At 45.1% G+C, this 24,426-nt stretch overlaps 2 protein-coding genes across 4 annotated transcripts; both read right to left on the reverse strand.

The window, feature by feature from the left end:
- Nucleotides 1-776: 776 nt before the first annotated feature.
- Nucleotides 777-8,302, reverse strand: znf711 (zinc finger protein 711). Of its 2 annotated transcripts, none has more exons than XM_030104468.1 (8): nucleotides 8,132-8,302; nucleotides 6,235-6,317; nucleotides 6,030-6,130; nucleotides 4,928-5,779; nucleotides 4,687-4,833; nucleotides 4,385-4,564; nucleotides 3,791-3,925; nucleotides 777-3,665 (listed from the first exon to the last, which is right to left on the reverse strand). In XM_030104468.1, the coding sequence occupies exons 3-8, from the start codon at nucleotides 6,106-6,108 to the stop codon at nucleotides 2,485-2,487; spliced, it is 2,574 nt and encodes an 857-aa protein (XP_029960328.1). In that variant the 5' UTR covers nucleotides 6,109-6,130; nucleotides 6,235-6,317; nucleotides 8,132-8,302; the 3' UTR covers nucleotides 777-2,484. The 2 variants fall into 2 exon arrangements, with proteins under 2 accessions (XP_029960328.1, XP_029960320.1); XM_030104460.1 differs by having other exon boundaries at nucleotides 4,928-5,785; nucleotides 8,132-8,301.
- A 1,589-nt stretch (nucleotides 8,303-9,891) lies between these two features.
- On the reverse strand, nucleotides 9,892-21,333 carry LOC115397932 (SLAIN motif-containing protein-like). Of its 2 annotated transcripts, XM_030104480.1 has the most exons (9): nucleotides 21,020-21,333; nucleotides 18,901-19,568; nucleotides 15,892-16,028; nucleotides 14,998-15,126; nucleotides 12,870-13,010; nucleotides 12,347-12,676; nucleotides 12,085-12,228; nucleotides 10,958-11,255; nucleotides 9,892-10,871 (listed from the first exon to the last, which is right to left on the reverse strand). In XM_030104480.1, exons 2-9 carry the CDS (start codon nucleotides 19,557-19,559, stop codon nucleotides 10,817-10,819), a joined length of 1,893 nt encoding a protein of 630 aa, XP_029960340.1. In that variant the 5' UTR covers nucleotides 19,560-19,568; nucleotides 21,020-21,333; the 3' UTR covers nucleotides 9,892-10,816. The 2 variants fall into 2 exon arrangements, with proteins under 2 accessions (XP_029960340.1, XP_029960348.1); XM_030104488.1 differs by lacking the exon at nucleotides 14,998-15,126.
- Nucleotides 21,334-24,426: the final 3,093 nt, after the last annotated feature.

A 24,426-nucleotide genomic window follows, 5' to 3' on the forward strand; every position in this document is an offset into this window, starting at 1 on the left:
CGTACAGTATGTATTAAATCTTATTGCTGAGTTGGAAACGCTGTTAATACTGCAGTATTGCATCATAGCAGATGGAGGGGGAAAGAAAAGAAAGAAAAAAAATCAGTATGCACAAAATGAGAAGACGGCAGCAGAGCAGAACTCTGAATGGCTGTGTGGATAGAGCATGCAGGGCGGCACAAACCTCAAATCTCTCTCAAGATAAGTGATGATGGAGAGGATGAGCAGCAGGAACTCTGTATTCCCCTGCAGGTTCTGGGTTTATGGACGGATTTCATCATTTATGAAAGCCTGAATTCAGTTGTACAATCAGTGAATGTTGAAATTGTACATCAGAGAAATGTTATTGACAAAAAAAAAAAGGTTGTTCTGGGTGTATTCCAACACACGCAGCTCTGTTGAGAGAATAGTCTGATAAAAACAAACCAATGAAGATGTTGTAGCGCAGCCAGAGGTGAGACAAACTGAAAAGCCTCAATGTCACGACGAGGAACCTGTTAAGACTCGGGTATGCGGGACGCCGTGTCTGACCGCATAAATTAGTGGGTAACAGCAGCGGAGGACGCCGCCAGATGTCCCCTCGCAAAACTGCAAAGTCGTTTTTAACGCCGCGGCCTACCTGGGTGGAGTCGGTAGCTTAAAGTTCAGCTCGCTGTGATATCAGTGCACCATCTGACGCTGCTTTCCAACTGCTGCCATCGCCAGCACGGCAAATACATTCACACATATCTGAAGGAACCGCGCAACAGTTGTGGATAAAAAGTACAGAAGAGGAGTAAAAAGATAGCTGTTTATTTTGGTTCTTCCCCACCAGTAGTTTATCCACAATCAGACTGAAATAAAATATAGACTAAGGTACACGAAATGCAGGGATTTTTTTTTAATATATACCACAATTAATTTCATGGAGACAGCATATGTGCATACTTCAAGGACTAATGCCAAATATGATGACCACTGACTCGGAGGAAATAGTCCCACGCTTGGCCTGGGATCGGGCGGGGTTATTCAGGACCGGAGGACTAGTGTCTGGGAAACTTTTTAGTGAGCACAAACAAAACACGAAACCCAATCACTTATCCATAGAACAAAACAATAAATGGTTTCACCCACCGCTTGCAATGACAACTCTGTTTTTCGGTGTGGTCGTGGATGGTGCCCACTTTGCTAGAGATAACACTCAAGAACAACCTGTACCCACTCACAAAGCTCTGCGTGTTCACGACAATGGCATTTGTAGATAGATTCTTGGGATATATCTAAAACACCCTCCCCATACGCGCCTTTTAAAATACAAATAAATGATTAAAGTGCTTTCTACTGACTCAAACACAATCTCTGAGAGAATGGCATTGATACAGCATGTTTGAGAGTTAAAAATCACTTGTTTTCTGTTCAGCTGTGTTCATCAGTGCTTTAAGGGATGCGGACCAACAGATGTAAGGCATGATCGCGACCTAATGGTGAGCTGAAAGAGTCCATAGATACTGTCACACATACGCAACTTGCAGTGGCAGTAGGATAAAAACCACTTCATTCAGGGGTTATTAACGTGAGGCCAACCATCCTGTCAAGCTCATACGATAATATTAATAATATCAATACACTGGTCGATTATCTGCATCGATATAGCAGGTCTGTGTGTCAGAAACGTGTACACTAGGGAAATTCTAAGAAACCAACTGCGCTCCTCTGCTCCATGCTCGACACTGTAGAGCAAACCAGAGAATTTCTGATTCCATTTTTAAGACATATTTAACAGAATACAGCCTATATTATTTGTACATGATTCATTATAACGGAACTCGGGTGTTCAGACTTGGGAGCGAACGGCGAAACTATTCAAGATCAACGGTTGGGTTTAATGAGATATCTTTTCCGAGATGCGTTGGTGTGTCAACATCGCTGAGAACCAATTTGAAACTCATGAATGGCCCGGTCGACTGCAGACCGGATGATGGCGAAAACAATTGTCAAGAGTAGAAGCTGGTTAATGAGGAAAGGATACAAGCTGATACTATGGAGGCGAATTTCTCCTGTACTCAGTCCGTGTCATCTGAAGGAACGAGCACGACGTTTACAAAGCACCGCTTTCTGTTTTACGTGACAGTCGTCATCTTGCAGCATTTCAGCTGAGTGGGTATAAAAATATAGACATTTGAAACCCTGAATATATGTTCATATGTGATTTTCTGCAACAAAAACAAAAGACAATTTACAGCTGTTCCACAGTACAGTCTTTTTTTCTTTCTTTTTTTTTTTTTTATCTTTTCGTTTTCTTTAGACTTCACCCCAAAATCTAAAAGGTGTTCTTGGATTATCCCTGGGGGAAGGAGGTTGAGACCCAATACAACACAGAACAGCATATATATTGTTGTAATCAACTGCCGGCATCCGTGGGTTATTAAATACACTAAAATTACGTCTGGGTGTGTGACACAGAATTACTCGGGAGAGAGGAGTGTGTTCGTGTGCACGGCGGCGTTACATCAACATGTCTTTGTGATGCCTGGCTATGTGCTGGCTCTTCTCTGAAGGCCTCCTAAAGCCCTTGGTGCAGTAGTCGCAGCGGTGGGGGTAGTCCTTGGTGTGAATCGAGATGACGTGCCGCTTGAAGCCGGAAGCGTCCGTACTGTTGTACTCGCAGTACTGGCACTGATAAACCTTTCTACCGCTGTGTGTCTTCATGTGCTTCTTCAGCTCGGCCGGCTGCCGGAAACCTCGCCGGCAGCGCTTGCACTTGAAGGGGAGATCCTTCGTGTGCAAGGACAAGATATGGCGACTTAAGGTGAACGTGTCGGGGGCGTTGAAGTTACAGTGCCGGCACTGGTGCACCTTGTTGCCCTTGTGTGTCTCGGCGTGCTTCTTCAGCTCCGAAGGCCTGTGAAAGCCTTTCTCGCAGACGTCGCACTGATGGGGGAAGTCCTTGGTGTGAACCGAGATAATGTGCCGCTTCAGGTCACTGGAGTTGGTGCTCTTGTGCTCGCAGTGCGGGCACTGGTGGGTCTTGTGGCCTTGGACCATCTCTATGTGCCGCTGGAGCTCCCGCGCGTCGGCGTACGCCTGGGGACAGTGGCTGCACTTGAAAGGCAGGTCGGCGCCGTGCTTGCTCTTGATGTGAGTCTTTAGGTTGGACTGATCCGCACAGCGGAACTCGCAGTGCGGGCAGTGATAGGGTTTCTCTCCCGTGTGGGTCCGCATGTGTTTCTTCAGCTCCGACGGGTGACGGAAGCCTTTGGCGCACTCCACGCACACGTGCGCAAAGTTCTTGCTGTGCACGGCGAGCAGGTGGCGGTTGAGCAGCCCCTGCTCGGCCGTCTCGTAGTCGCAGTACTTGCAGTGGTGGAGTTTGGGCTCCCGGTCCTTGACAATGAGCTTGTCGGAGCCCAGGGGGCTGGACTCGTGGTAGCGCCGCGTGTATTCAGTGTATTCTGGAGAGCGCTCGCTGTTGTGACTCAGCAGCTTGTGGCTCTCCAAGTGGTTGTGGAAACTGACTTTCTTGTTGGTGGTGAAGTCGCAGTCTGTACACTGGTACTTCTTCTTGAGCAGATGATCCGGGTGGTTTTTCATGTGGCATTTGAGGAATCCCCGAGACCGAAACTTCTTTCCACAGATGTGGCAAGGGTAAACCGTCAGCGGCATTCCATCTGGTCCAATGATAACAGCTGGAGGATGATAAGAACAGGAAGACTGCATGAAAGCTGGAAGATCAAAATTCATTAAGGAAAAAAAAAAAAAAAAAACCTTAGCAAAACAGAAGTTAGTATCATTGCTAATAAGCTCAATTTACCAGTTTGACACTGCCGTGTATCCCCTTTCTTCCTTTTCTTGGTTTTGGGTTTGACTACACGGTTTGCGCCAAGCCCGTCACGGATTTGCAGAAAAGTTGCGGCGGCTCCATTCTTCACCTGGTCAATAGTATTACCTGTGCGGACAATGCAACAGTTAAAACTGTACTGCCAACATGACGGACATTTTCATTTCACTCATCTCGTCTCAGGACATCATCACTAATGTATTTCAACTTCAATGTTTGTGTGACACTGGTGTTTTAAGACCTACAGGAACATTCTTTTGTGGTCGCTGTGCGCCGCCGTCTTCAGACAAAGAATGACTTGACTTTCTTCCACGGGTATTTCTGTTTATTCTGTTGCATGATCTTTCTCAGGTCTTTATAATGACTGCCTAATCTAAAATCATTCACATAACAGCGGGTCCTAAAGGAGCTCCTTCATAATTAAATATCACAATGAGTTGTGAGCCCAATACTGTGGCCTTTGCTGTACAAGCTTCTTGTTGATGAGGAAGTCGTGTGAAAGGAATGCAGTCGTGCAGCACACTCTATGTACTGGTTGACAAAGCAGACAGACGGTACAGAACATACCAACGTCGTCGTCGTCATCATCATCGCTGTCATCTTCATCATCCTCCTCTTCTTTCGGCTGGTGCTTGACCGCCATGTAGACCATCTTGTCACGGCCGACTCCCAGTCTGCCTGATGACGCCGCCTCCAGGTCAGGGTGGCCGTTGTGGTAATCATCCTCCGTTATCACCTCAGTTCCACCTGGAAATTCAAGAAACAGTTGTGTTACTGTGACGATCCACGTTTCAACTTTTCGGTCTTTTTCACAAAGACAAGATACATGTCTGCTGAAAGAGACAGATAAGTGAGTTAAAGACACTCGCCCAGATCGTCGTCTGCTTCGGCTTTAAAGATGTAGACTTTGATGACCTCTGTGCCATCCTCTTCCTTCGAGTCCTTGTCCTCCATCACCTCCGTGCTGATCTCAAGCGGAGTGTCTCCTATGTCCAGCTTCTCTCCAACCTCATCCACTTTAACACAAATACCAGTGGTTATGCAAAAAAGCCCCTAATAAGAACATGTTTATTAATTTCAGTGGTGCTGGCATATGAAAGGCTGTCTTACAGGAGATCATCAGGTAATCCTCAGAGCTGCTTCTTGCATCATCATCCTCGTCTGTCTGCAGGGGAACAGCCTCATTTGGCAGCTGTTCATGGATTATGGTCTCAGAGTTGGCTTCTGCCACCATCAGCCCTTCTGACACAAGTTGGTGGTCCAGTGTGTTGTCCTGATGCTCCGACAGCAGCTGGGCCACGAACACCTGGTCTGGCATGTCGTCGTGGTGGTGATTTGAGTCCCGAATTAGGTCAGACGTTAGGACGTGGTGGTGATGGGCGTCCAGGGCTTCCTCTATTGCGACCTCTGTTCCCAGGATATTTTCGGGCATGATGACACTGTGCTCTGAAGCCACCATGTCCTCGCTGCTGATTTCATGTGCCTCCACCCCTTGAGACTGCAGACTTTCCACATCTACCTCCAGACCTTCAACAACCTCGGCTTCTAAGCCCTCCACCTCCACCTCCTCCTCCAGGCCTTCGACAACATGAGCCTCGAGGCCCTCCACATCCACCTCCGTTTCCAGGCCCTCCACTACTTGTGCCTCGAGACCCTCCACTTCGACTTCGCCCTCAAGGCCCTCGACGACCTGGGCCTCCAGTTCGACCACTTGCGTCTGAAGTCCGTCAACATCCGTGTCCAGCCCCTCCACGTCTGCGTGTAAGCTCTCCACAACTTCAGTCTCCAATCCTTCCACCACTTCTGTCTCAAGACCTTGAACCACTTGAGTCTCCAAGCCTTCCACCTCCAGTCCGTGCTCGAGCAGGATGCCCTCGTCCGTCATCACATCAGAGAGAAGCATACCTTCAGGAACTGACACCACAATGTGCTCCCCGTCAATGTGAGCCAGCCCCCCCATGCCTGCAACTGCAAAAAGAACATTTTGAAGAGTTATTAAAGTGTATATAACTTCAAACTTTTTTTAAAATTTGTACAATATTTAAATATCAGGACTACATAGTAATGTGCTTTTCATTTGAAGACAGTTTATGTAATTTCCACTATCCACTGCACAAAATGACTGAAGAAAACTAAAACTTTAGCTATTTTCAGCTGGAGAAATCAACCTGCTGTACGATGGCCTTCTGTTCTGCACTACTCAGTCACCTACCGAAGTCTTGCATGATCATAGCGTGGGGCATCTTCAACTCTTGAGTGTGAAGCTCCAACACCCCTCCTCCTTGATCCATGTCTCTGTTTTGTAAAGGAGGACTGAGAGGAAGAAAGGCATATGTATCAACAACATGAGACACACATTCTGACAAAATAATGTGGAAAGAACTGCAATATCACTGTGGCCACTTTTACACACATACCTTCACATTTGCTGACAAAATCTTTTACCATAAAACCAACAGGATACTTGAGGTGTTTTCTTTCATCAAGGTAATTAACCACTCTGAAAAACAAGGGAAACAAACTATTAGAACACATGCTAAACATGTTCACTGAAAACAATCTATTCTTATCATTACAGTTTTACGTAATGTTCAGGAAATCTAAAAACACCCTCAACAGATTATTATCCATGCTGGTGCTGCCACAGAGATTTTAAGCCACAAACCACAGAGAGGAAACCAAACTTAGAACCTGTCTTTAACTATTGTGCAGTTAATTTAAACTTAATAGCATCTATACTCATTCAAAAGTAGAAACCTGACAGGAATACAGGCATAGAACAAATGATGTGTTAATTCCTAGCTGTTGGAGGCAGTGGTGACCTACAGGCTACAGGAGCGGTTTGGAAAAGTTAGTTAACTGATTTGAATCCCGCAGTGGAGAGGGTGGGTTATCACTGTGGGTCCCAGAGCAAGACTCTTGTTCGAAATTAGCATCCAGGACCACCGCAATGTGGCTGCCCTCAGCATTCTAGGAATAGGATGGGTAATTGCAGAAAAAGGAATTTTCCCAAGGGGATTAATAAAGTATTTTTAGTTTAGTATTTAGTAGTTTTGTAGCAATTCTGTCAAGGTCTTAGAGGTAAACAGGTCCAAATGCCAATGAGTAAGATAGCCTCACTGCATTGCAATAGACAATCTGGAACTGATACTTGGATGTTATCATCATTGAAAATGTTGTGAATGCAGAACATGCAGAAACATAGCTTTAAAAAGATATGCTTTAATAAGAGGTCAAACACACTGAATAAAAACAAAATCCATTCACAGACTTTATTTGTTGTTATCAGTATAATGTCTTACAATTATATAATCAATTTTAAATCCTCATAACAGTACATCTACACAAAAATGCAAATAGTGTGCATCTTGGCCATGATGGATGTGCTATAAAATTTTCATTCAGTTGCAAATTCAACAGAAACCGCATCCTGCTGTCACGGAGGAGGAAGAGGATGAGGAGGAGGAGCGTGGCCGTGTTGTTGCGCACTGGCTCCATCCTACGCATAACAGGAGCACTACATGCAGCTCCAACCTGGACACGTACAGCTACACCTGGTGCTGGATGAGCCTGATGGCCGGAGCCCAGCTGAGACAAAGAGCGGCTCCGCTCAGCGAACCGAGGCCGGGCTGGCAGGCGTGCAGCTCGGCCGGCCGTTGGGAGGACGAGTCCTGCTCGTTTTGGTGGGAGGAAATGCAGTGTCGTCACATGACGGTTCAAAATAAGCCTCGATATGTCACGACTGCAGCGGTTCGTGGTGACGTTTCATGTCGGGGTATTTTCCACTCGGGACAAAAATGATCATAAAAACGACACACTGAATCTCGACACTCTGATAGTATTGTGACTGCACCCAAAAACATGCCTATAGTTTTGTGGTCGCCAATGAAAGTACGCCGGTTATGCAATCGAAACTAAACCGGCTACCGCCCTCCACCCACCGGAGCTAGCTTAGCAAGTAGGCTAGCGCTGATTCTCCCAGCGCCATTTTGTTTTAGCATAACGGCTAATACAAGATGTGCGAAAAACGAACTAATTTGGCTTTCAGAACACGGTTTACAAACACGGACACATTGATAAAACGAGTCACAAACACAATCAACGCCCCAAGATACCACGTGGTGTCAAATAAGAGAACGCGGCTCTAATCTGCGCGTCCGTTCGGCTAGCTAGCGTGCTAAGCTAGGTGGAACGGCTTGTGCCGCATTATCTTCCATGTTGTTTTTCCAGGAGGCTGAAAGAGGCCCGCTACGTCCGAGTGGGCCCCCGCGTCTTATTTCGTGTACCTTTCTGATCGATTCGAAATAATTTTACCTGATAACGCCGTCCTCTGAGTGTACCGGTGTTTCTCCCCGTTCTCAGTTTTGTCAGTTATTGTTTTGGTTTATTTTTGACGGTAAGCTAAGTGCGGCCTGCAGTTTTGGATCCCCGGGCACTCTTTGCTAGGCCTCGGCCAATCAGCTTGCTTCCTGACGAGCAGAGGGAGGGCGGGGGGCACACAATGCGTGGCCTCGTTTACCGCTGATCCCTTACTATTTGCGTCATGCATAAGAGAGCAGAGTTACATTAACACGGCCATTCTTTTATTAGGGACACATGCACGGCCGGAGCGGGCGCGCAGAATTCATATATCACCACAACGGGGAATAATAATATTAAGTTTGAGCTGGCATTGTATGCATTCGGAGTTTGTATGCGCACATGAGGCCTGTAGGCCATTTTATCACAAGGGGTGGGGAGCAGCGAGCGCTCTTTGAAACGCCTTTTTTTGCAGACTACAAATTTACAAGGCATACAAATAAAGGAAAATGCAGCGGTAGAGCCGACACCGTCAACATAAATATCAATAGATACAAACAAAATCATAACATTTAAAAAAAAATCACTATGTAATACTTAGCTTATTGGAATTCATATTTACAAAAAACAAAAAAACAACAACAAAAAAAAAGAAGTATCTAGGCTGGAAATGGCACCAAACAAGCAAAACAATATAGATAAATAAAGAGCAATGTAAGTATTGAGTGGAATTAAAATATTCTCACAAGATCAATAATTAACTCAATCTGAAATCCCAAAGAAAACGGCAAAAAAGAAACCCTAATGGCACTATAATGTATAACTTAGGGGCAGGGGTTCTTCCCACAGTCCAAAAACATGCAAATCAGGTTATTTGATGACCCCAAATTGACCCTAGATATGAATATGAGTGTGTTTGATGGACTGGTGACCTGTCCCCGGTGTATTCTGCATACGCCCATAATAAAATGGGATTGGCTCCAGCGCTCTGCGGCCCTGCACACGATTAAGTGATATATTTCACTGATCTGATTAATTTATGGATGAATGGAAGTCTCAACCTCCACTTGTCCTCTAAATATACTGAGCCAAGTTCAACATTGCTATCAAGTTTGGTGAGGAGAAATAAATTTTGAAAAGCAAATTGTATTTACTTTTAGCTTTACCATCATAGTGCGATTTGGAAAAACAGACATCCATTTCAGTAGTTACAATAGGCCTAAATAATTGAATGCAGAGAAGATGTTCTCCTTTAACCCTTTCATTACTTTTCTGTCACCTCCAACAGGATTTTGTCTCTCTCACAGCCATAACCACCAGACCATTGTAATATCTACAATACTCACAAACTAGATAAAAGTTATCTTGGAAATAGGGCTGCCACTCATTTCACATTATTTTGACAATACTTGGAGACAAAATCAAGACAATTACCGCCAATCTATCAATGAAGAGGTTAAGATCACTTAGTATCCAGAATGCATTTTGTTAAAAGTGAACATTTTATTTTATTGAATAGACAAAGAAGTCAGGAAGCTATGAGAACCTTAACGTCTTGTCAATGGTGTTGACCCCAACAGGTCACCTGAATCAAATGAGCAAAAGGAGCAAGGCCCATTGGAGAATCACTGTGAAAAGGCGTTCCTGCTTTGTGCAGCAGAATGATGCAGTGTTATGTTGTGATACCAAGATGTTTCAAAATGCATGGAATGAGAAAAAAAAAAAAAAAACAGAAATGCAATTAGAGTTTCAGGGTCAACTTTATTTTATTTCATACAGCTCATAATTTTTAGAGGCACTCTTCACGAGGGTGCATAGCTGACTGAGGCAAAAGGCCTTTTGTGCATAAACATTGTCTTCATTACAGTCCTTTCCAGAGGCAAACGCTCCAAACCTTCATGAGATAAACAGTAAAAATGCCTGGAAAATACAGTACTGGAAGAGTACCTTCAACAATTCAAGAGTACATCTGGAATTAAAAGAGTTGCAGCTGCATTGCACCTTGGCACAAACCTTATTTTAACTTTTTTTTTGTAATTTATAAGGGCAGTGTGGTTTGCAGGAGTTGCATTGCTGTGTAAGCAAAGAGCAAAACACAAATACAACACAAATCTAAAGATAATTTCACTATAAAGCACTCAAACATTCATAAATTTGCACAAATCTTTGAGGAACATACGGAAGATTTGTCATATTGCAGTTACACAATGGTGAAAAAGGCAATCAGGCCAAGGGGGAAACAGCAAAACCAAGCATGCAATACTCAGCACCTTCATTTAAGTAGTATTCACACAAAAGGAGGAAACCAGCAATTTTCTTCATTTGAATTGTCTTCAGATCAATTATACCAACAAAACAGCAACACAACCCTTAAGATTCCAGCAGTTTCTCTCAATTACCATAGAAAAATAGGTGAAATTGACACAAATAAATCCTCTGGAAGCTCCAAGTTGGTCCATGTAACAAGTGGTGGAGTGTGCGTGTGTGTGTGTCGTCATGTCTGCCTACACATCTTCTGTGTGTGTGGGTTGACAACGTTTCATGCGAGGGAAAGAGATTAACTACAAATCCAGTGCAACCCAGTGCTCCAGCTTGAAACGGGGGACTGAGAGGTTGTACGACACGTCTGTGTTTGTGGCGACTGTGTCCTTCGTAAGGAGACGAGAGCGGTGAGGGATGAAGAGGGGAACGTCCGTCGTCTCAGTAACAGCCGTCTTTCCAGGATTCATCTGAGAGTCTGGTCATGCCCATAGACCTGATCATAAAAAAGAGGAACGCAATCAACTTAAACACAGTCATCATCAACAATGTCCATTTACACTGTTTTTCCTGAGGACTCACCTCCGGGTGGGATGTGAGAGTTTACTCCGAGTTGAGGCCGAAGACCCAGCCTGGCCTCGCCCCACGCCGGCCCGTCCTGTCCCTGCGGACCCCCTCCCGGGTGCATATCCGCCTCCGTTCGCAGACCCCGGCGACTGGACCCTGCGTCCCGCTCCCGAACACGGCGCTTGTATGACGGGCAGACCTCTGGAGGGCTGACGGCCGGGCGCCATGGAGCCCACGGGAGTGACGGCCTTCACCGGGGTCCGCATGGACAGAGGCGACTGGCCGCCGGTGCGCATCCGGCTGCACGTCATGCCTTGAGCGGGACGCAGACACAGTCATACAGCAGAATCCCAATCCAGACCAAATGAAACATGTAAAGCACAGAAACACATTCAAGGTAAAATCCTCTTGTGGTATCTGGGAGTTGTGGACAAGCTTCGGAGGATGTAGAAGCTGAGTATGGGAGCAACATGTGAGGAATGTTAGGATGGACAGCCAGGGGAGGAGAGGTGGAGGGTTCCATCACTGCAATTAATTGTGATCCTATGCAGTATGAGCTGGTTACGGACGTTGACGCGCACGTGTGTGTGTGTGTGTGTGTGAAGGCATTAGTTCCTTGTTGTTTTGGTGCGATTGTGTTAAATGTAATGTGTATGCATGGTGGGTTTACGAGTCTACAACAGCTAACTGAGCTGCAAAAGCAGAAAACCTCTTCCAGTCAATAGTCGGCTGTATTTTTTTAATGTGACTTTGCAGTTTATTTTTCAAAAAAAAAGTGCTCCGTGCAGTTTGACACGGCGTCCATCAAAATAGACTAGATAAGTATTCAAAATCAGAGCGGAGCCCCAAGCTGCTGCTGTAACGCATCAGTGCACGTCTGGCAGAATCACAAGCATCGACCACAGTGGCCTTGATTAACTTTGAAGGCTGCGTGCTCGGGCCGGATCCGCAGTGGAATCCAGTGGAGTGGATGTCAGCGCTTATTGGTCAAACATTTCTCTAGCTGATTTTCAAGAGAAATGGGGGAAACCTGACAGGTGACCATGCAGCGGTGGGATTAGACTCCATCCATCCAGCTGCATTTATGCTGGTGCACTGAGACTGGAGGAAAGGTGTGTGCGGGGTCAGGGAGGGAGGGTTACCTGTGGAGGGGGTGTGAGTCAGGTGAGACATGCGGTTGCCAGAGCTCTGGAGGTTAGCCTCCATGCTGCGGCTGTTTCTGACTGCTTCCAGGGAACGCAGGCTGGTGCGGGGGGCCAGATTAGGCATGCTGTGCCTCAACTCCTCTGGAACCACACACACAGTGGATTTAACAACAACACACTTGTTACAACGTGCGTGTGCGAGAATCTCTCTTCCTGATCAAGGCTGCAATCCTCTTGCATATCCCTCGCTGCACCTCACCTTCACTCTTGGCGAATTTGAGCAGCTCTGCACTGGGACCCTGGAGGGACCGCCTGGGCGCCCGTGTGCGTGGGGCCCCCAGCCGACTGCCGTATTCCTGGCCGTGGTTGGACGTGGAGGGAGAGAGGCACCGCGGCGAGCCCAGCGGGGAGGGCGTGAAGCGGTGCCGGCGCTGCGGCATGGAGCAGCACTCGTCCTCCTCGTCCTCCAGGCTGTACGTGTCGAACTCCTGGTCGCTGTAGGTGCCGCCGCGGCGCAGCGACTGCAGGGAGGCGGTGGAGCTGCGGCGCGATGCCGACGCCGAGCTGGAGGCGTAATCCTGCCTCAAACCTGTCACCAGTTACAGAAAGAAAACAAAAAAGTACCTACGATGAGTGTCATTTCCATTAATACCAGTAATAAAATCATAAAGTGCATAAAGCTAAAACAATCCCACTTTACTGCCCTAACCACTCCGTTCATCAACCACGTGAAATATGGCCACACGTTCATCTATCATTCGGACTGTATTTGTTCTGCTCACTTTCTTCCTGAAGGCGGGCCATGATCTGGACGTCAGTGAGATCCTGCAGCTTGTAGCCCATAGAGATGGAGTCGTCCGACGTGCTGAGCTCACTGTCGATGGACGACTGGGAGCTCAGGGCCGACTGCATACTGGTGGCACCTGCAAACGCAGAGCGAGAAAACCTGTTACGACGCTACAAATGAGAGCATTAATGACCACAGCTTTTTATTGCACATAGTTTTTTATATATATATATATATGTATATATATATATGAAGCTTTGACTTCCACATATTTATGTTAACTCCTCTCTCTGCCCTGCTGGCTTCACGCTTCATTCAGCAGGACTCATCTGTTAAAGCCTGTCTGCTGATGCAGCCCTGAAAAGCTGAAGCCAAACTTCCCCTGTGAGGCGCAACTGTCTGACCTATGCCTCACACACACACACACACACACACACTGCACCAAAGGGGAAATGACACCATCACCCAGCAGCATTTGGTTATGTAAAACAACTGGGATTAGACAGGATCACCACCCAACAAGCCAAGCATTCACAACATCATGCAAAGATTTGTTATTTCTGGGGGGTTTTTTCACAACACAGCACTGCTGGGCAATGCGCGGTGACGTGCCAGATCTTGTGCAACAAAGTGAGAAACAACAACATATTCAGGCTACAACAAAGTGCAGGACATTTTTGTGTGGGCTAGTACTGCATAATAAACTCCACACACCAGTGTCCGCAGCTCCTGGAAATAAAGTGGGGGAAAAAAAAAAATCCTTACATAATTACTGACCATCTTTCATAGAACAATCGTCTCATCTGCCATGGATGCTGTGATCAATTTATTTCAATAATAAATGAGGCTCAATTAAGAGAGAGGACGTTCCATCACAGCGTATGTTTATGTTTACAGGGACTTCAGTTTTCTGCATCTGAAAATGATGCGACAAACAGGTGTTTAACGCATTCAGTCACACAGGGAGGAGAGCCTGAAGAGAAGCCAGGACACTGTTTAATGTCCACAATCAATCCCGGATTCTGACGGGTGCAGCGCACCTCTGTGGGCGTGGCCTGAGAAATAAATGTTGGAGACGATTCGGCTGTAAAGTTTGCACAACACGAGGATCACTGTAAGCAAAATCAGTACTGTACTGATGTTCTGTTTTCAAGGTTTATTCCTTGAATGAAAATGTTGCCTGATGAAGGATGAATTTTTTTGAAGCAGCAAAAACAGCCAATCAAATAATCCAGATAATTTTCACTGCTTCAGCAGTCTTTAAACAATTCACACAGTCACATTTACACACACACTATGCAAGGTGCTCGACATCCAGTAGGAGCAAACTGAGACCAAGTGTCTTTCCAAGTAAACTTCCAGCACATGGGTGTGGTGAGGAGCTCAAACCCAGAGGGAGACGACCTACTCCACAAACTAACCCACAATCACACAAAGCGGAGAGGAAAAGCACACTTTTTTTTTTTTTAATTACCATCTTCTATTTCTGACAATAGGAGGAAATTCCAAATCTGCAACGTCATGTTGCTTCCTGGTAACGTTGAGTCTATTATAAAAGGTTTAATTTTCAACAACAAACTCAAAAATGATCTCTAAATAGCCATTTCGACACGTATGTCTTAAAGCACAATTGTACCAAAATCCAACCCATCATTGTCTCAACTGGCTTTTGTCAACGTGAAGGAGTCGCAGCTCTACTTGGAATCTTTCCTGGATGGTCGAGCTTGTTGCTCCGTCCCGCGATCCAATGGAGAAAACTCCTCATGACTCAACGTTAAAGGAAAATGGATACTGAAGCCCATGTAAACACTCAATATGATGGAGCTGAAATCAGGGACACGTGCAAAAGATGTGTTTGAAGTGTTGATAAATACCATCTTATGAAAGGCTATCTTTGTCATACAGCACTAAAGCAATCTTTTTGCTAAATTGCAGTAATTTATAACATATGCACTGAGTAAAGTAGGTAAAACGTGCAACAACAGCAGATCACAGGTGATCATTTCAAATCCCTGTGAAGACACACGTATCGATTGACCTGCAGCATTACAGTGAGTGACGCTCCTCCCCCTGCTGTGTGGAGCAGACAGTGAGGAGCACAGTGTGTTAATGTCATGCCGTACCTGAGCTGCCACAGGTTAGTAGGGATTTGTTAGTCGATTTGTGGTACCCAGGAGAGATCAGGCCGGAGCCTGCCGAGCCTGCCGAGCCCGCCTCAGACGGGCTGCTGTACATGTTCCTCCACCGAGACGCTGCAGGGGACAGGACAGCAGAGATCAGATACTCTGAGAGAAGAGCATGAATGGCACCCAGCGGAGTTCAACAGCGGGTTAGTTGTACACTTGAGAGTTCTGAGAGCAAGCTGGCACAATGTTAGGCGTAAATCGGAGCACATTTCGTTTAAACCCCCGTCACACACCTTTCCACTGATCACAGACTGAAACCCGCACTTTGCTACCAGGTAGTTTCACAGCCCGGGATTGCCGTTTTTCTTTTTTTTTAAAGTCTCACAAAAGGGGAGAAGGTAATCCAATCCAGGCCGTGACTTCATGTGATCACTCAGCCCCGGTGTGAAGAGCTGCTGTTCACATTCGGCGGCGGCCAGGAAGTGCCGGCAGCAGGCGGGGTGAATAATGGATGGGGTCGGCCCGGATCAGGTGCAAAACTTCTGTCCGCACGTCGTCGTGTAAATACGGCGACTGCGACTGCTCGGGCTTTGTCGTACGAATCGGATACGAGCACAAGCACAGTGAAGGTGAACATTAAATAAGAGGGCAGGATATCCACACAAAGAGGGCAGACAGGTGAATGGGACTGAAATTCGGCTGATGGACAGGAAACCCTGCAGCGGGGGACGTGACCCGGTGAGTCAGGAGGAGATATAACTCCAACAAATCCTCTAATCATTGAGTCAACTTTTCAAATACGGCTAAAAATTAAAAACCTATTTCTAAGTTTGTAAAGATCCACTTCAAATACACCGAAAGGTTTAGATCATAAATGCATGTGCTGCATACACTGGTCCAAGCGGTTGATGAAAGTCCGGCACGCCATTTCTGTCTCCGGGCTGCGGTGGTCGAGAGCCTGCCGACACCACTTCAGCGGGGAATGTGGGCCCGCTTCAGCCACTTGCTTTTTAGGAGACACGTACAACCTGCAGAGACGAGACACAGGAGGAAAGCTTTATTAGAGAAAAAAGGAACGGATGGAAAACTCAGCAAAGACTGACAAACTAAAGCTTATATGTTTCATTTCGCCACCAAGAATAAGCAGTAAATGCAAATATGAAGAGATTAGTGCTACCAGCTCACGTGTGAGGCATGGGCTGAAAAGTATTCAAGGTTTTTTTTTTTTCCCACAATGTGCATTATATAAGCACAGACAGAATAAACGCCCAGCTACTGAATGCTTTTTTAGCAAAAGGTCACTGTGGTGCTGAAAAGATCCCACATCAAACACGCTACAAGGCGGTTTTGTTTGAAAGAGATTTGCAGAATAAACATGGACTGATCCGTCACCTTAAAACAGGAGTGTGTTTCTGTACATCCTTATCGGAGTGTACACCTGGTCACATCATAAATCATATGACTTATCTAGTGTCATCCTTCTGTCCAACAGCTGACTACACTCAGACTGCAAGAAGTAGAGACAGTCGCATTTAATGTCCTGGTTGTTCTCCTCTCCTACGGGTATTTCTCAGCAAAATAAATTTTTAAAAAAATCAACAGTGCCCTCTGTGAAAAGGACACGTGTGTCAGCCAAGCCGGGCTTTAGGCTGCCACAGTGTGCAGCGCTTCCTCTGCGCCGAGTCCAGCGTTGCCAGAGTGAGAGCAAACAGCCATTAAGTCGACGCCAGCTTTAAAGCTGGCGCTCACACGGGCTGATCCCTCTGTGAGACAGACACACAGAAGGAAGGAAAGAAAGAAAGAGAGAGAGGCCCGGACCGACTGGTTCTGAACCAATCAGCTACAAATCATCTTCCCATTGAGCAAACACAAAAGCGCCCATTTCCCACTGGAATGAGCGACAATACAGGAAGCAATATTCAGGTCACACATCCTGCCACAGAGCAGCAGCTTTTCAGCATCAAGAGAGGAGGAGAGGGAGGAGCGAGCTGCTCGCTTCATGCAAAAAACAAACAAAAAAAAGAGTGTGTTTTCATGTCGGACAATGACGTTTCCATTTGATCCATTCAAATGACAGTCTTGGTCACTTTGTTATTGATGTTCACACACGAAACCAGTTTGGAACCATTGCTTGTGGCCGACTTTTCAGGACGCTAATCTTCTGTAATGACTCTAAACTGCCCGCTATTGTAATGCTTTAATTTTAAGTTCTACATCTGAGAGAAGTCATATTTGTTTTGCACTCGCAGCCCGGAGCAGTTTCATGCGACCTTACAGCCCAAACCAAATGAACCTCAAAGACACATTTGTTCTGCTCCGCTGTGTAAACGGCCCAAATTAGGACGATGGACGGCAATTTCGTAGAGCTCGCTGTCCCCAGAAGACCGTTTACTAAGCTTAGAAAATTGTGAACCAGCTTTTCATGTGTGAACAAACATCCTCAGTTAACTGACAAGAACTTGAGACCATCTCACACACACACATACACACACATACATACAGAAGGGGTAATACACTGATTGCCTGATCTGATAAAGTTGATATGACGGTGGAAAAAACAAAAAAACAAAAATATTTTTCCCCCTAATCTTAAAACCTGCTCTATTAGGCAGCTAATCATTCTCTTACACAACCACACACACACACAGGCTTTAATCCTGAGATTCCTGCCAGTGTTTGTGCAGTCCTGGCTGCATTTTTTTTTTTTTTTTTTTTTTTTTTGAGGGGGGGGACCTCAGATCACATGCTGCGCAATCCCACCCAAAGCAGTTTAACCGTGCGGCTGAATCCAGCGCAGAGCAGATCAGATTATGCGACCGTTGGGATTACGGCATGTTTTGGCTATGATAACCTCACAAAGCACATATGGTACGGCTAATGATGGAGGGCTGAATGCTCAGGCTGTTGAACTCCGTGCTTCAGCGTTTAAGTAGCTATTAGGAACACAATATGGCACCTGTTCTCTGAAATACAGCACATATGAAGATGTCTAGACCGATCTTTGGCTTTAAGTTATTGGGAAATATCCTATATTGCATTCGCTGTGTAAACTCAACAAAACGTTAAAAATCAGCTTCTTTCAGGACGCGAGGAACAAATAAAATCACTGAGCTGAGATGAAGAGTGTCAGATCAAGTCGATAAAAAAAAAAAAAAAAAAAAATCTCCTGAATCAGTTTTTCTCCAAGTTGACAAAACTCTTCTGGTGGCCTCGGAGTATTTATCACTGCCTCTCTTTGACAGCTGCTCCTCTGTGTGCGCCTCGCCCTGTCAAACAGGTAAATGATATGTTAAACGCCTGCTGTCTGGTTCCAAGCTTCAGGAGCCTTATTCTGCACTCATGTTTCTGGAAAACAAAAATTCTCTCTTTCTATAAACATACACACTCACATATACATAAGCACATACACATATAATAAAGTTCATTGATTTTTCGTCTTCACTCCGTTTGCTTCTATATTTTCCGTCACTTCCTTACTTTTGCATTCCTCATCAGAGACACTGTTTAAAATTAATCTTACCTTTCAGTTTTAAAGGTTTTCTTGCATTAAATAAGAGCAAATGCACTTTGTGCGTCAGATATTCTAATTTTACATCCAAATAACCTCATGCAACAGTCACTGCCCTGCAGGGAACTAAAGCACTCTGAAATCGGGGATGAAGCAGAGAAGCCAACAGTGACGCACGTGGCTGGAGGGTCTCCTCTACGCACAGACTGGGAAACATTGCAGAAAGCCTGAAATGTGACTTCCCCACAAACCTGCTTTCCCAGAACAGGGCTTCCGCTGAAGGGAGCTCACGGGTGTATTATTTTGCTGACTTCTTCTCATGTGCAGCAGATTATGTGACAGAAATAGATGCCGTACAATTACATGAGCACTGCAGATAATAAGACACATACCAACTGTCCTCCACATCCGCACACTCATCCTCCAAATCTAGGACGTCCACTTCATCCAGCGCAGTCTGGTCCACCCCCGAGTCGCTCTCTGCAAGTGTCTCTGACTCATAGCTCTCCTGAGACGGACTCTCCGGAGTCTGGCTTTCCCCCTGAGACTGTCCCGCTCCGTTGCTGCGGGTCAACGTTAAAAACCCCCCACACGGACCCCGATCCTCCTCTTCCACCTCCTCCTCTTCGTCCTCTTCCTTCAGCCTGTCCACAGGTAGAGGGGACATGTCCTCGCTGCTGCTGCCCTCCTGCGGGGGCGACAGCTTCAAGTCCGTGACCCCCAAACCGTCGCTGGGCTCCAACCTGAGGCGGGAGTTGGCGACCTCGTCACATGCCAGGCGCTCGTTGATGTTGATGTCGGCCGCCGTGATGTTGCTGTTCGCCCCTCTGTGGATGATGGCCTTGCTCCCTCGGTTGCGTATGGTTTCATTCTGCACCTCCAACCTGCGGACGAGCTCCTGCAGCTTCCGGACCTCCTCCAGCTCCACCCCCGCCGAGTCTTGCCCTTCGTCCCCCGCCTCCTCGCACCCTGGCACCGAGCTCTCCGTGAGGCCAGTCGGGCTGCCGTTGTCAGGTGGAGGGACCATGCCGGCGCTGTCCGGGACCACCATGCTGCTGCGCTGATGGGACAAAGCAGAAAATCTTAATAAAGACAATGGAGGATATTAGGATAAAAAAAAAAAAGCATAGATGGAACAGGCTTACATGAGGCAATGTTTAAACATGATGATCTCACAACAAATATAATTTTACATGTTTCAAATAATACATCACACTCAAGATTTTAAGGAAGTAAAACATTTGTTTCGTGAACAACGATCAATGTCATTTAAATTAAGTCTCCACCATTTAGAAAGCAGCAATAAGGTAATGATAATAAAAAAGAAAAACTATAAATGTCAATACAACTGTCAGGATTTTGTTATAAAACACATTTAAATGGTCATATCTACTGACAATTGCACTAAGGCTTTGATAATTTGTCATCTTTGAAGAAGAGGCAGTCTTTAGAGTGTTGTGAAAACTGGAACCAGTTCTGACATTTTAAGATGTGGGACTAAAACATTTAAAAGTCCCTCCTACTCCTTCAGGGCATGTAAAAAAACACATGCTTATTTGTTTGGTTCATTGCGCTGTCACTTGTTTTCGCCCTCACTTTCTACATGTTAGGAATAAATAAAAGACATCGGCCTGTCCCTCTCAGCAATATGCAGTCATTAAGTTCCCTGCCATCTTGATCATATTTGCATATGTACAATTTCAGAAAAGGAAGTTTTCATGCAGTCAGGAAAAAAAGCAAATAGACTAAACAAACAGCTCCAGCTGTCTCAGAGTGCTGTACACTGTTCACATTCACACACCCATGATGACGGCTGCCATGCAAGGTGCATCCTCTCTGGGAGTTCAATGTCTTGTCCAAGGACACTCTGAGCCTTGAACAAGTCGAGATGGGTCGGTGATCCAGTAACTTTGGCATTAGAAGGCAACTGAATATGCCTTTTCAAACTTTGTTAAACTGAGACAATGGGGTTGTTATTGAGTAGCTGTGCTTAGTGTGTTAGATTTAAGTTAACACGCTGCATTGTGAAAATCGCCTGCCTTTAAAGAGACATTTATTTATGTGTTGACTCAATTTGCCAGGACTAAATCGTGCTGCATGGCTCTGGTTTGTCTGAGTTCAACAAGATCTGAGCACCATAATATTTTGTTGCTGCTGCTTTCTCTGGATGGAGGTGGTGTCACATGCACTCAGCACATGCTTGCTTTCTCACAAAGCACCAACAAGATGTTGAAAAGGAGACAAAGTGCAGCTCTGTGCGGTTGACCCCACACACACACGTCTGTCACCCGAACTGTTTCTGCCGATCACTTTTCTTTCTTCGTTTGTAAACTCAGCAGATGGAATTACAACCGCATGGTTAGCCTCCCGGTGATTCCGGTAAACCGTGTAATCCGTCCTCAAGCTTGTTAAATCTGCATCTAGCCCATCGTATGTGTGCGAGCGTCAGCAAGGCGGTTGATGTTAGAAGGCTAGCGTGCTATCAAGCAACAACAACAACAACAATCATACCGGTTGTTGAGCCGTGTCGTCCCGGTGATCCCAGCGAGGTGAAGGCTGAGCCTAGCAGCCGCTCAAGCGCTCAAACTCCGCCGCGCACCAGCGCCGCATGAATGGACAAGCTAATCAGCGGCACCTGAACGGCTCCGTCTCCAACGGCTCAGAGACCGCCTCGACCCGGGGATAGCAGAGCCGCCTCTCCGCTACTCCATGGTCCCCGGCTGCTGCTGCTGCTGGGTCACTCGACCGCGGTTACTCCACCGCTCCGCTAACTAGCTCGATGATGGACTTTAGTTAGCTGTAGTGAACGGACCTGCTGCAGCGCGCGCCCCTCCCCCCGCGGGCTTCCCTGCGCCGCAGCGGCCCCCTGCGGGAATCCCTGGTACTGCAACAACATTACTGTGATGCAGTACAACACTCCGGCCACTGGGCGTCGCTCTACAATAACAGTTCACCATGCTAAAGAGTGTTGAGGCATTCCTCATGAAATATTTATGAATTAAAACAAGGTTTTTTTTTTGTCTACATTAGACTAAAGACAACAAAGAACGAGGGCAAGATACACCCTGGACAGATCACCAGCCCATCACAGCATAGTTGAATGCAGGATTTCCTGATTTTCTTTACCATGATAATTTAACAGTTGCTGAGATCCATCAACACTGGATACTCAAAAACCCTGAACACAAAAACTCCTGCTCACGCCACTGTTATAACCTGAGGTTTTGGGAAAAACAAAGCTTTAATAGAGCTGTATTTTACAGCTATTCTATCATTGTGGAATTAAGCTACAATTTGAACTTCAAAAGAAAATAATTGAATTCAATGGTTGCAGCTATCAGTGAAATGAAAATAATATTTGACAACATTTTTTAGTCCACAATGAATTCAAAATAGCCATTTTTTTGGTTACACAGAATTTGTAAATTGTTTGAACTCATCTGAATACTCAAATGCTAGAAGACAATGCAAACAGATGAAAGGTAATGTGGACTATGTGGTAATATGGCTATGCATGTCATTTTCATTCAGTCAGATTAGTTCCAAGTGTAAAACTGATGAAAACAAAACATGTTTTCACCACCGAAAAGTGAAAGTTGTGTCAAATTCTTGTTATTGTTTTATTTTCTTTGTTTTCAAGTAATTTTTTATTTGTACTTTGTATTCTATTTAAATTTTGTAAATTTTCAAGTGATTAAGCATTATGAGTTTCTCTGCTGAAATTCCTTTGACATGTGAACTTGCTGTGCCAGATAATTTCAACTGCAAACATTATTTGAAATATTAAAAGTCACTGCAATCATTTACCACGGACAGCTGAAGTCAACACAGTCCAATTCAATCATTGTTTTGCATAAAATAATCTAACATATTGAAAATCATGTCAAACAATCAAGCTAAATCATTTTTTCAAGAAAATTCAAATACATTAACAAATACATTAACAAATAATTAACAAATAATTAACACCTCCATCAAAAGTGTGATAATCTTCATTTTAAACTTTTTGAAATAATACAAGATATTTCTCACAAGGAACATCCCTGAAAATGATTAAATAATCATTACTTGATGACAATGAGCCAGCATGACCGACTGCAGACTAAATCTCTTCCCTCCTTAGTCATCTGTCTGAAAACTCAGTTTACCTCAGTAAACCTGGTGATTTCTACGTATCATGGGACTTTCACCAAAACAGAAAAAAAATAACAGCTTAAGAAAAAAAAACTGCTGCAAGAAGTTTGGGATAAGCGATGGATTAATGTCAACTGAAACATTAATTTATAAGGAAAGGTCTGACTGTAAGAATGACAAAATAGGGCGGAATAGGAAAAGAAAGTCATGCAAGGACAGAGAAATGAAGGTTACTGCCAGATGGAGCTCTGTCAATTTGATTGAACGGAATCCACCAGGGGGCACCATTTGAAGCCTCATCACTCCCTTTATATGTTATTTTGGTGGCGCTCTCTCATGGGGTCATCGAGTAGTCAGACATGACTACTCGATGACCCCTGACCCATGAGAGAGCGCCACCAAAATAAGGAAGGTTGCAGGCTCAATTCCCCACCCCCCTGTCCACACGTTGAAGAACCTTGTATGGCATCTGCCTTCTTTCGAGTGTGCGTGCGTGCGTGTGTGTGCATGCGTTTGTGTGTGAATGGATGAACTTTGACTGAAGCTGTTTTATGTAAGGTGCACATCTGAACTGTCTTCTGTTCTACATAATGATCTGCTGATTAGTGCTGATTGCTCCACCACAGTCTATCCACCCAGCACCGGCAAGTTGCTGGGGGAAGCCAAATAGCCGTGAAACTACAGACCCGCCATACAGAAAACAAAACAAAAAGAGCAGGAGTTGGTCATCTGCATGAATCAAAGATAAAAAGTGAGGTCCAGACTTCCTCAGAGGGAACAATGCATGTTAGGTGCAGTAAATTGAGAACATCTGCTATATTTTATTATCACAATCACCTGAATTTGAGTGATTTGGTTAGAAAGATTGGAATCTTGCAGGTCTAATTAAAAATGATAAACATTTTTCTGAAGCCCAAGTTATTGGTTATGTTCATTGTCGATATGGATATTAAAATTAGGAGGTTAGTGAAATTTGAAAAGCAAAGTGAGGAGGAACAAGGAGGCCCATGTCAACACAGTGAAGCGATGAAGACACTCAGGAGTTTGCCTGTTCAGCCCTGGCCTGCACTGATTTCTGCAGCAACTCAAGCGTGTTTCAGGCTGATTGATGACTGAATTGCCTGTGGATATGAATGTAGGTGTGTGGTTGTCCTCTGATGTACTGCCGATCTGTTCAGGGTGTACCCGGGGTTTGAACACAGTCAGCTGGGATCGGCTGCAGCCGGCCCCACAGAACCCTGAGCTGAAAGAAGGGAAAAAGAAGAAGGATGAAAATTTACATACACTTCTATGGATATTTGACTTTTGGGTGACATTTTAGGATGAAATAATAAAATACACCATAATCTTTACAGGTGAAACTAATGTGACCTTCTGTGAAGTTTTTAATGTGCATCTCCAATTTTTTAGCTTTTGAGTCCTTTTTCGCAACTTTCTGTTCTTTAACAAGCAAAATTCACCACAGGTGTTTGATCCATGAATCCATCCACATCATTTACATCACTTAAATTTTTTTGCTTGATTATTTCCAAATTGCATAATCCCTGAGAAAAAACAGAAAGAACTGAACAAAGCAGTAACAGCTGCTTCTTTATCTAATTTACTGCTGCCTATTTTTATCTGTACAGCAAAGTCACTTTAAAGGAATACTGTGGAGATTTTGGACCCACACCCTATTACAAAGTGAGATAAACTCATAAATACCTTTTTTGTGTCTGTGCGTCCAGCCGCTGGCTCCCAGCTGTTAGCATTGTAGTTAGCTTAGCTCAATTGCTGGAAGTCAA

This window comes from Salarias fasciatus, chromosome 2, assembly GCF_902148845.1.
Source record: "Salarias fasciatus chromosome 2, fSalaFa1.1, whole genome shotgun sequence".
Classification (NCBI taxonomy): domain Eukaryota; kingdom Metazoa; phylum Chordata; class Actinopteri; order Blenniiformes; family Blenniidae; genus Salarias; species Salarias fasciatus.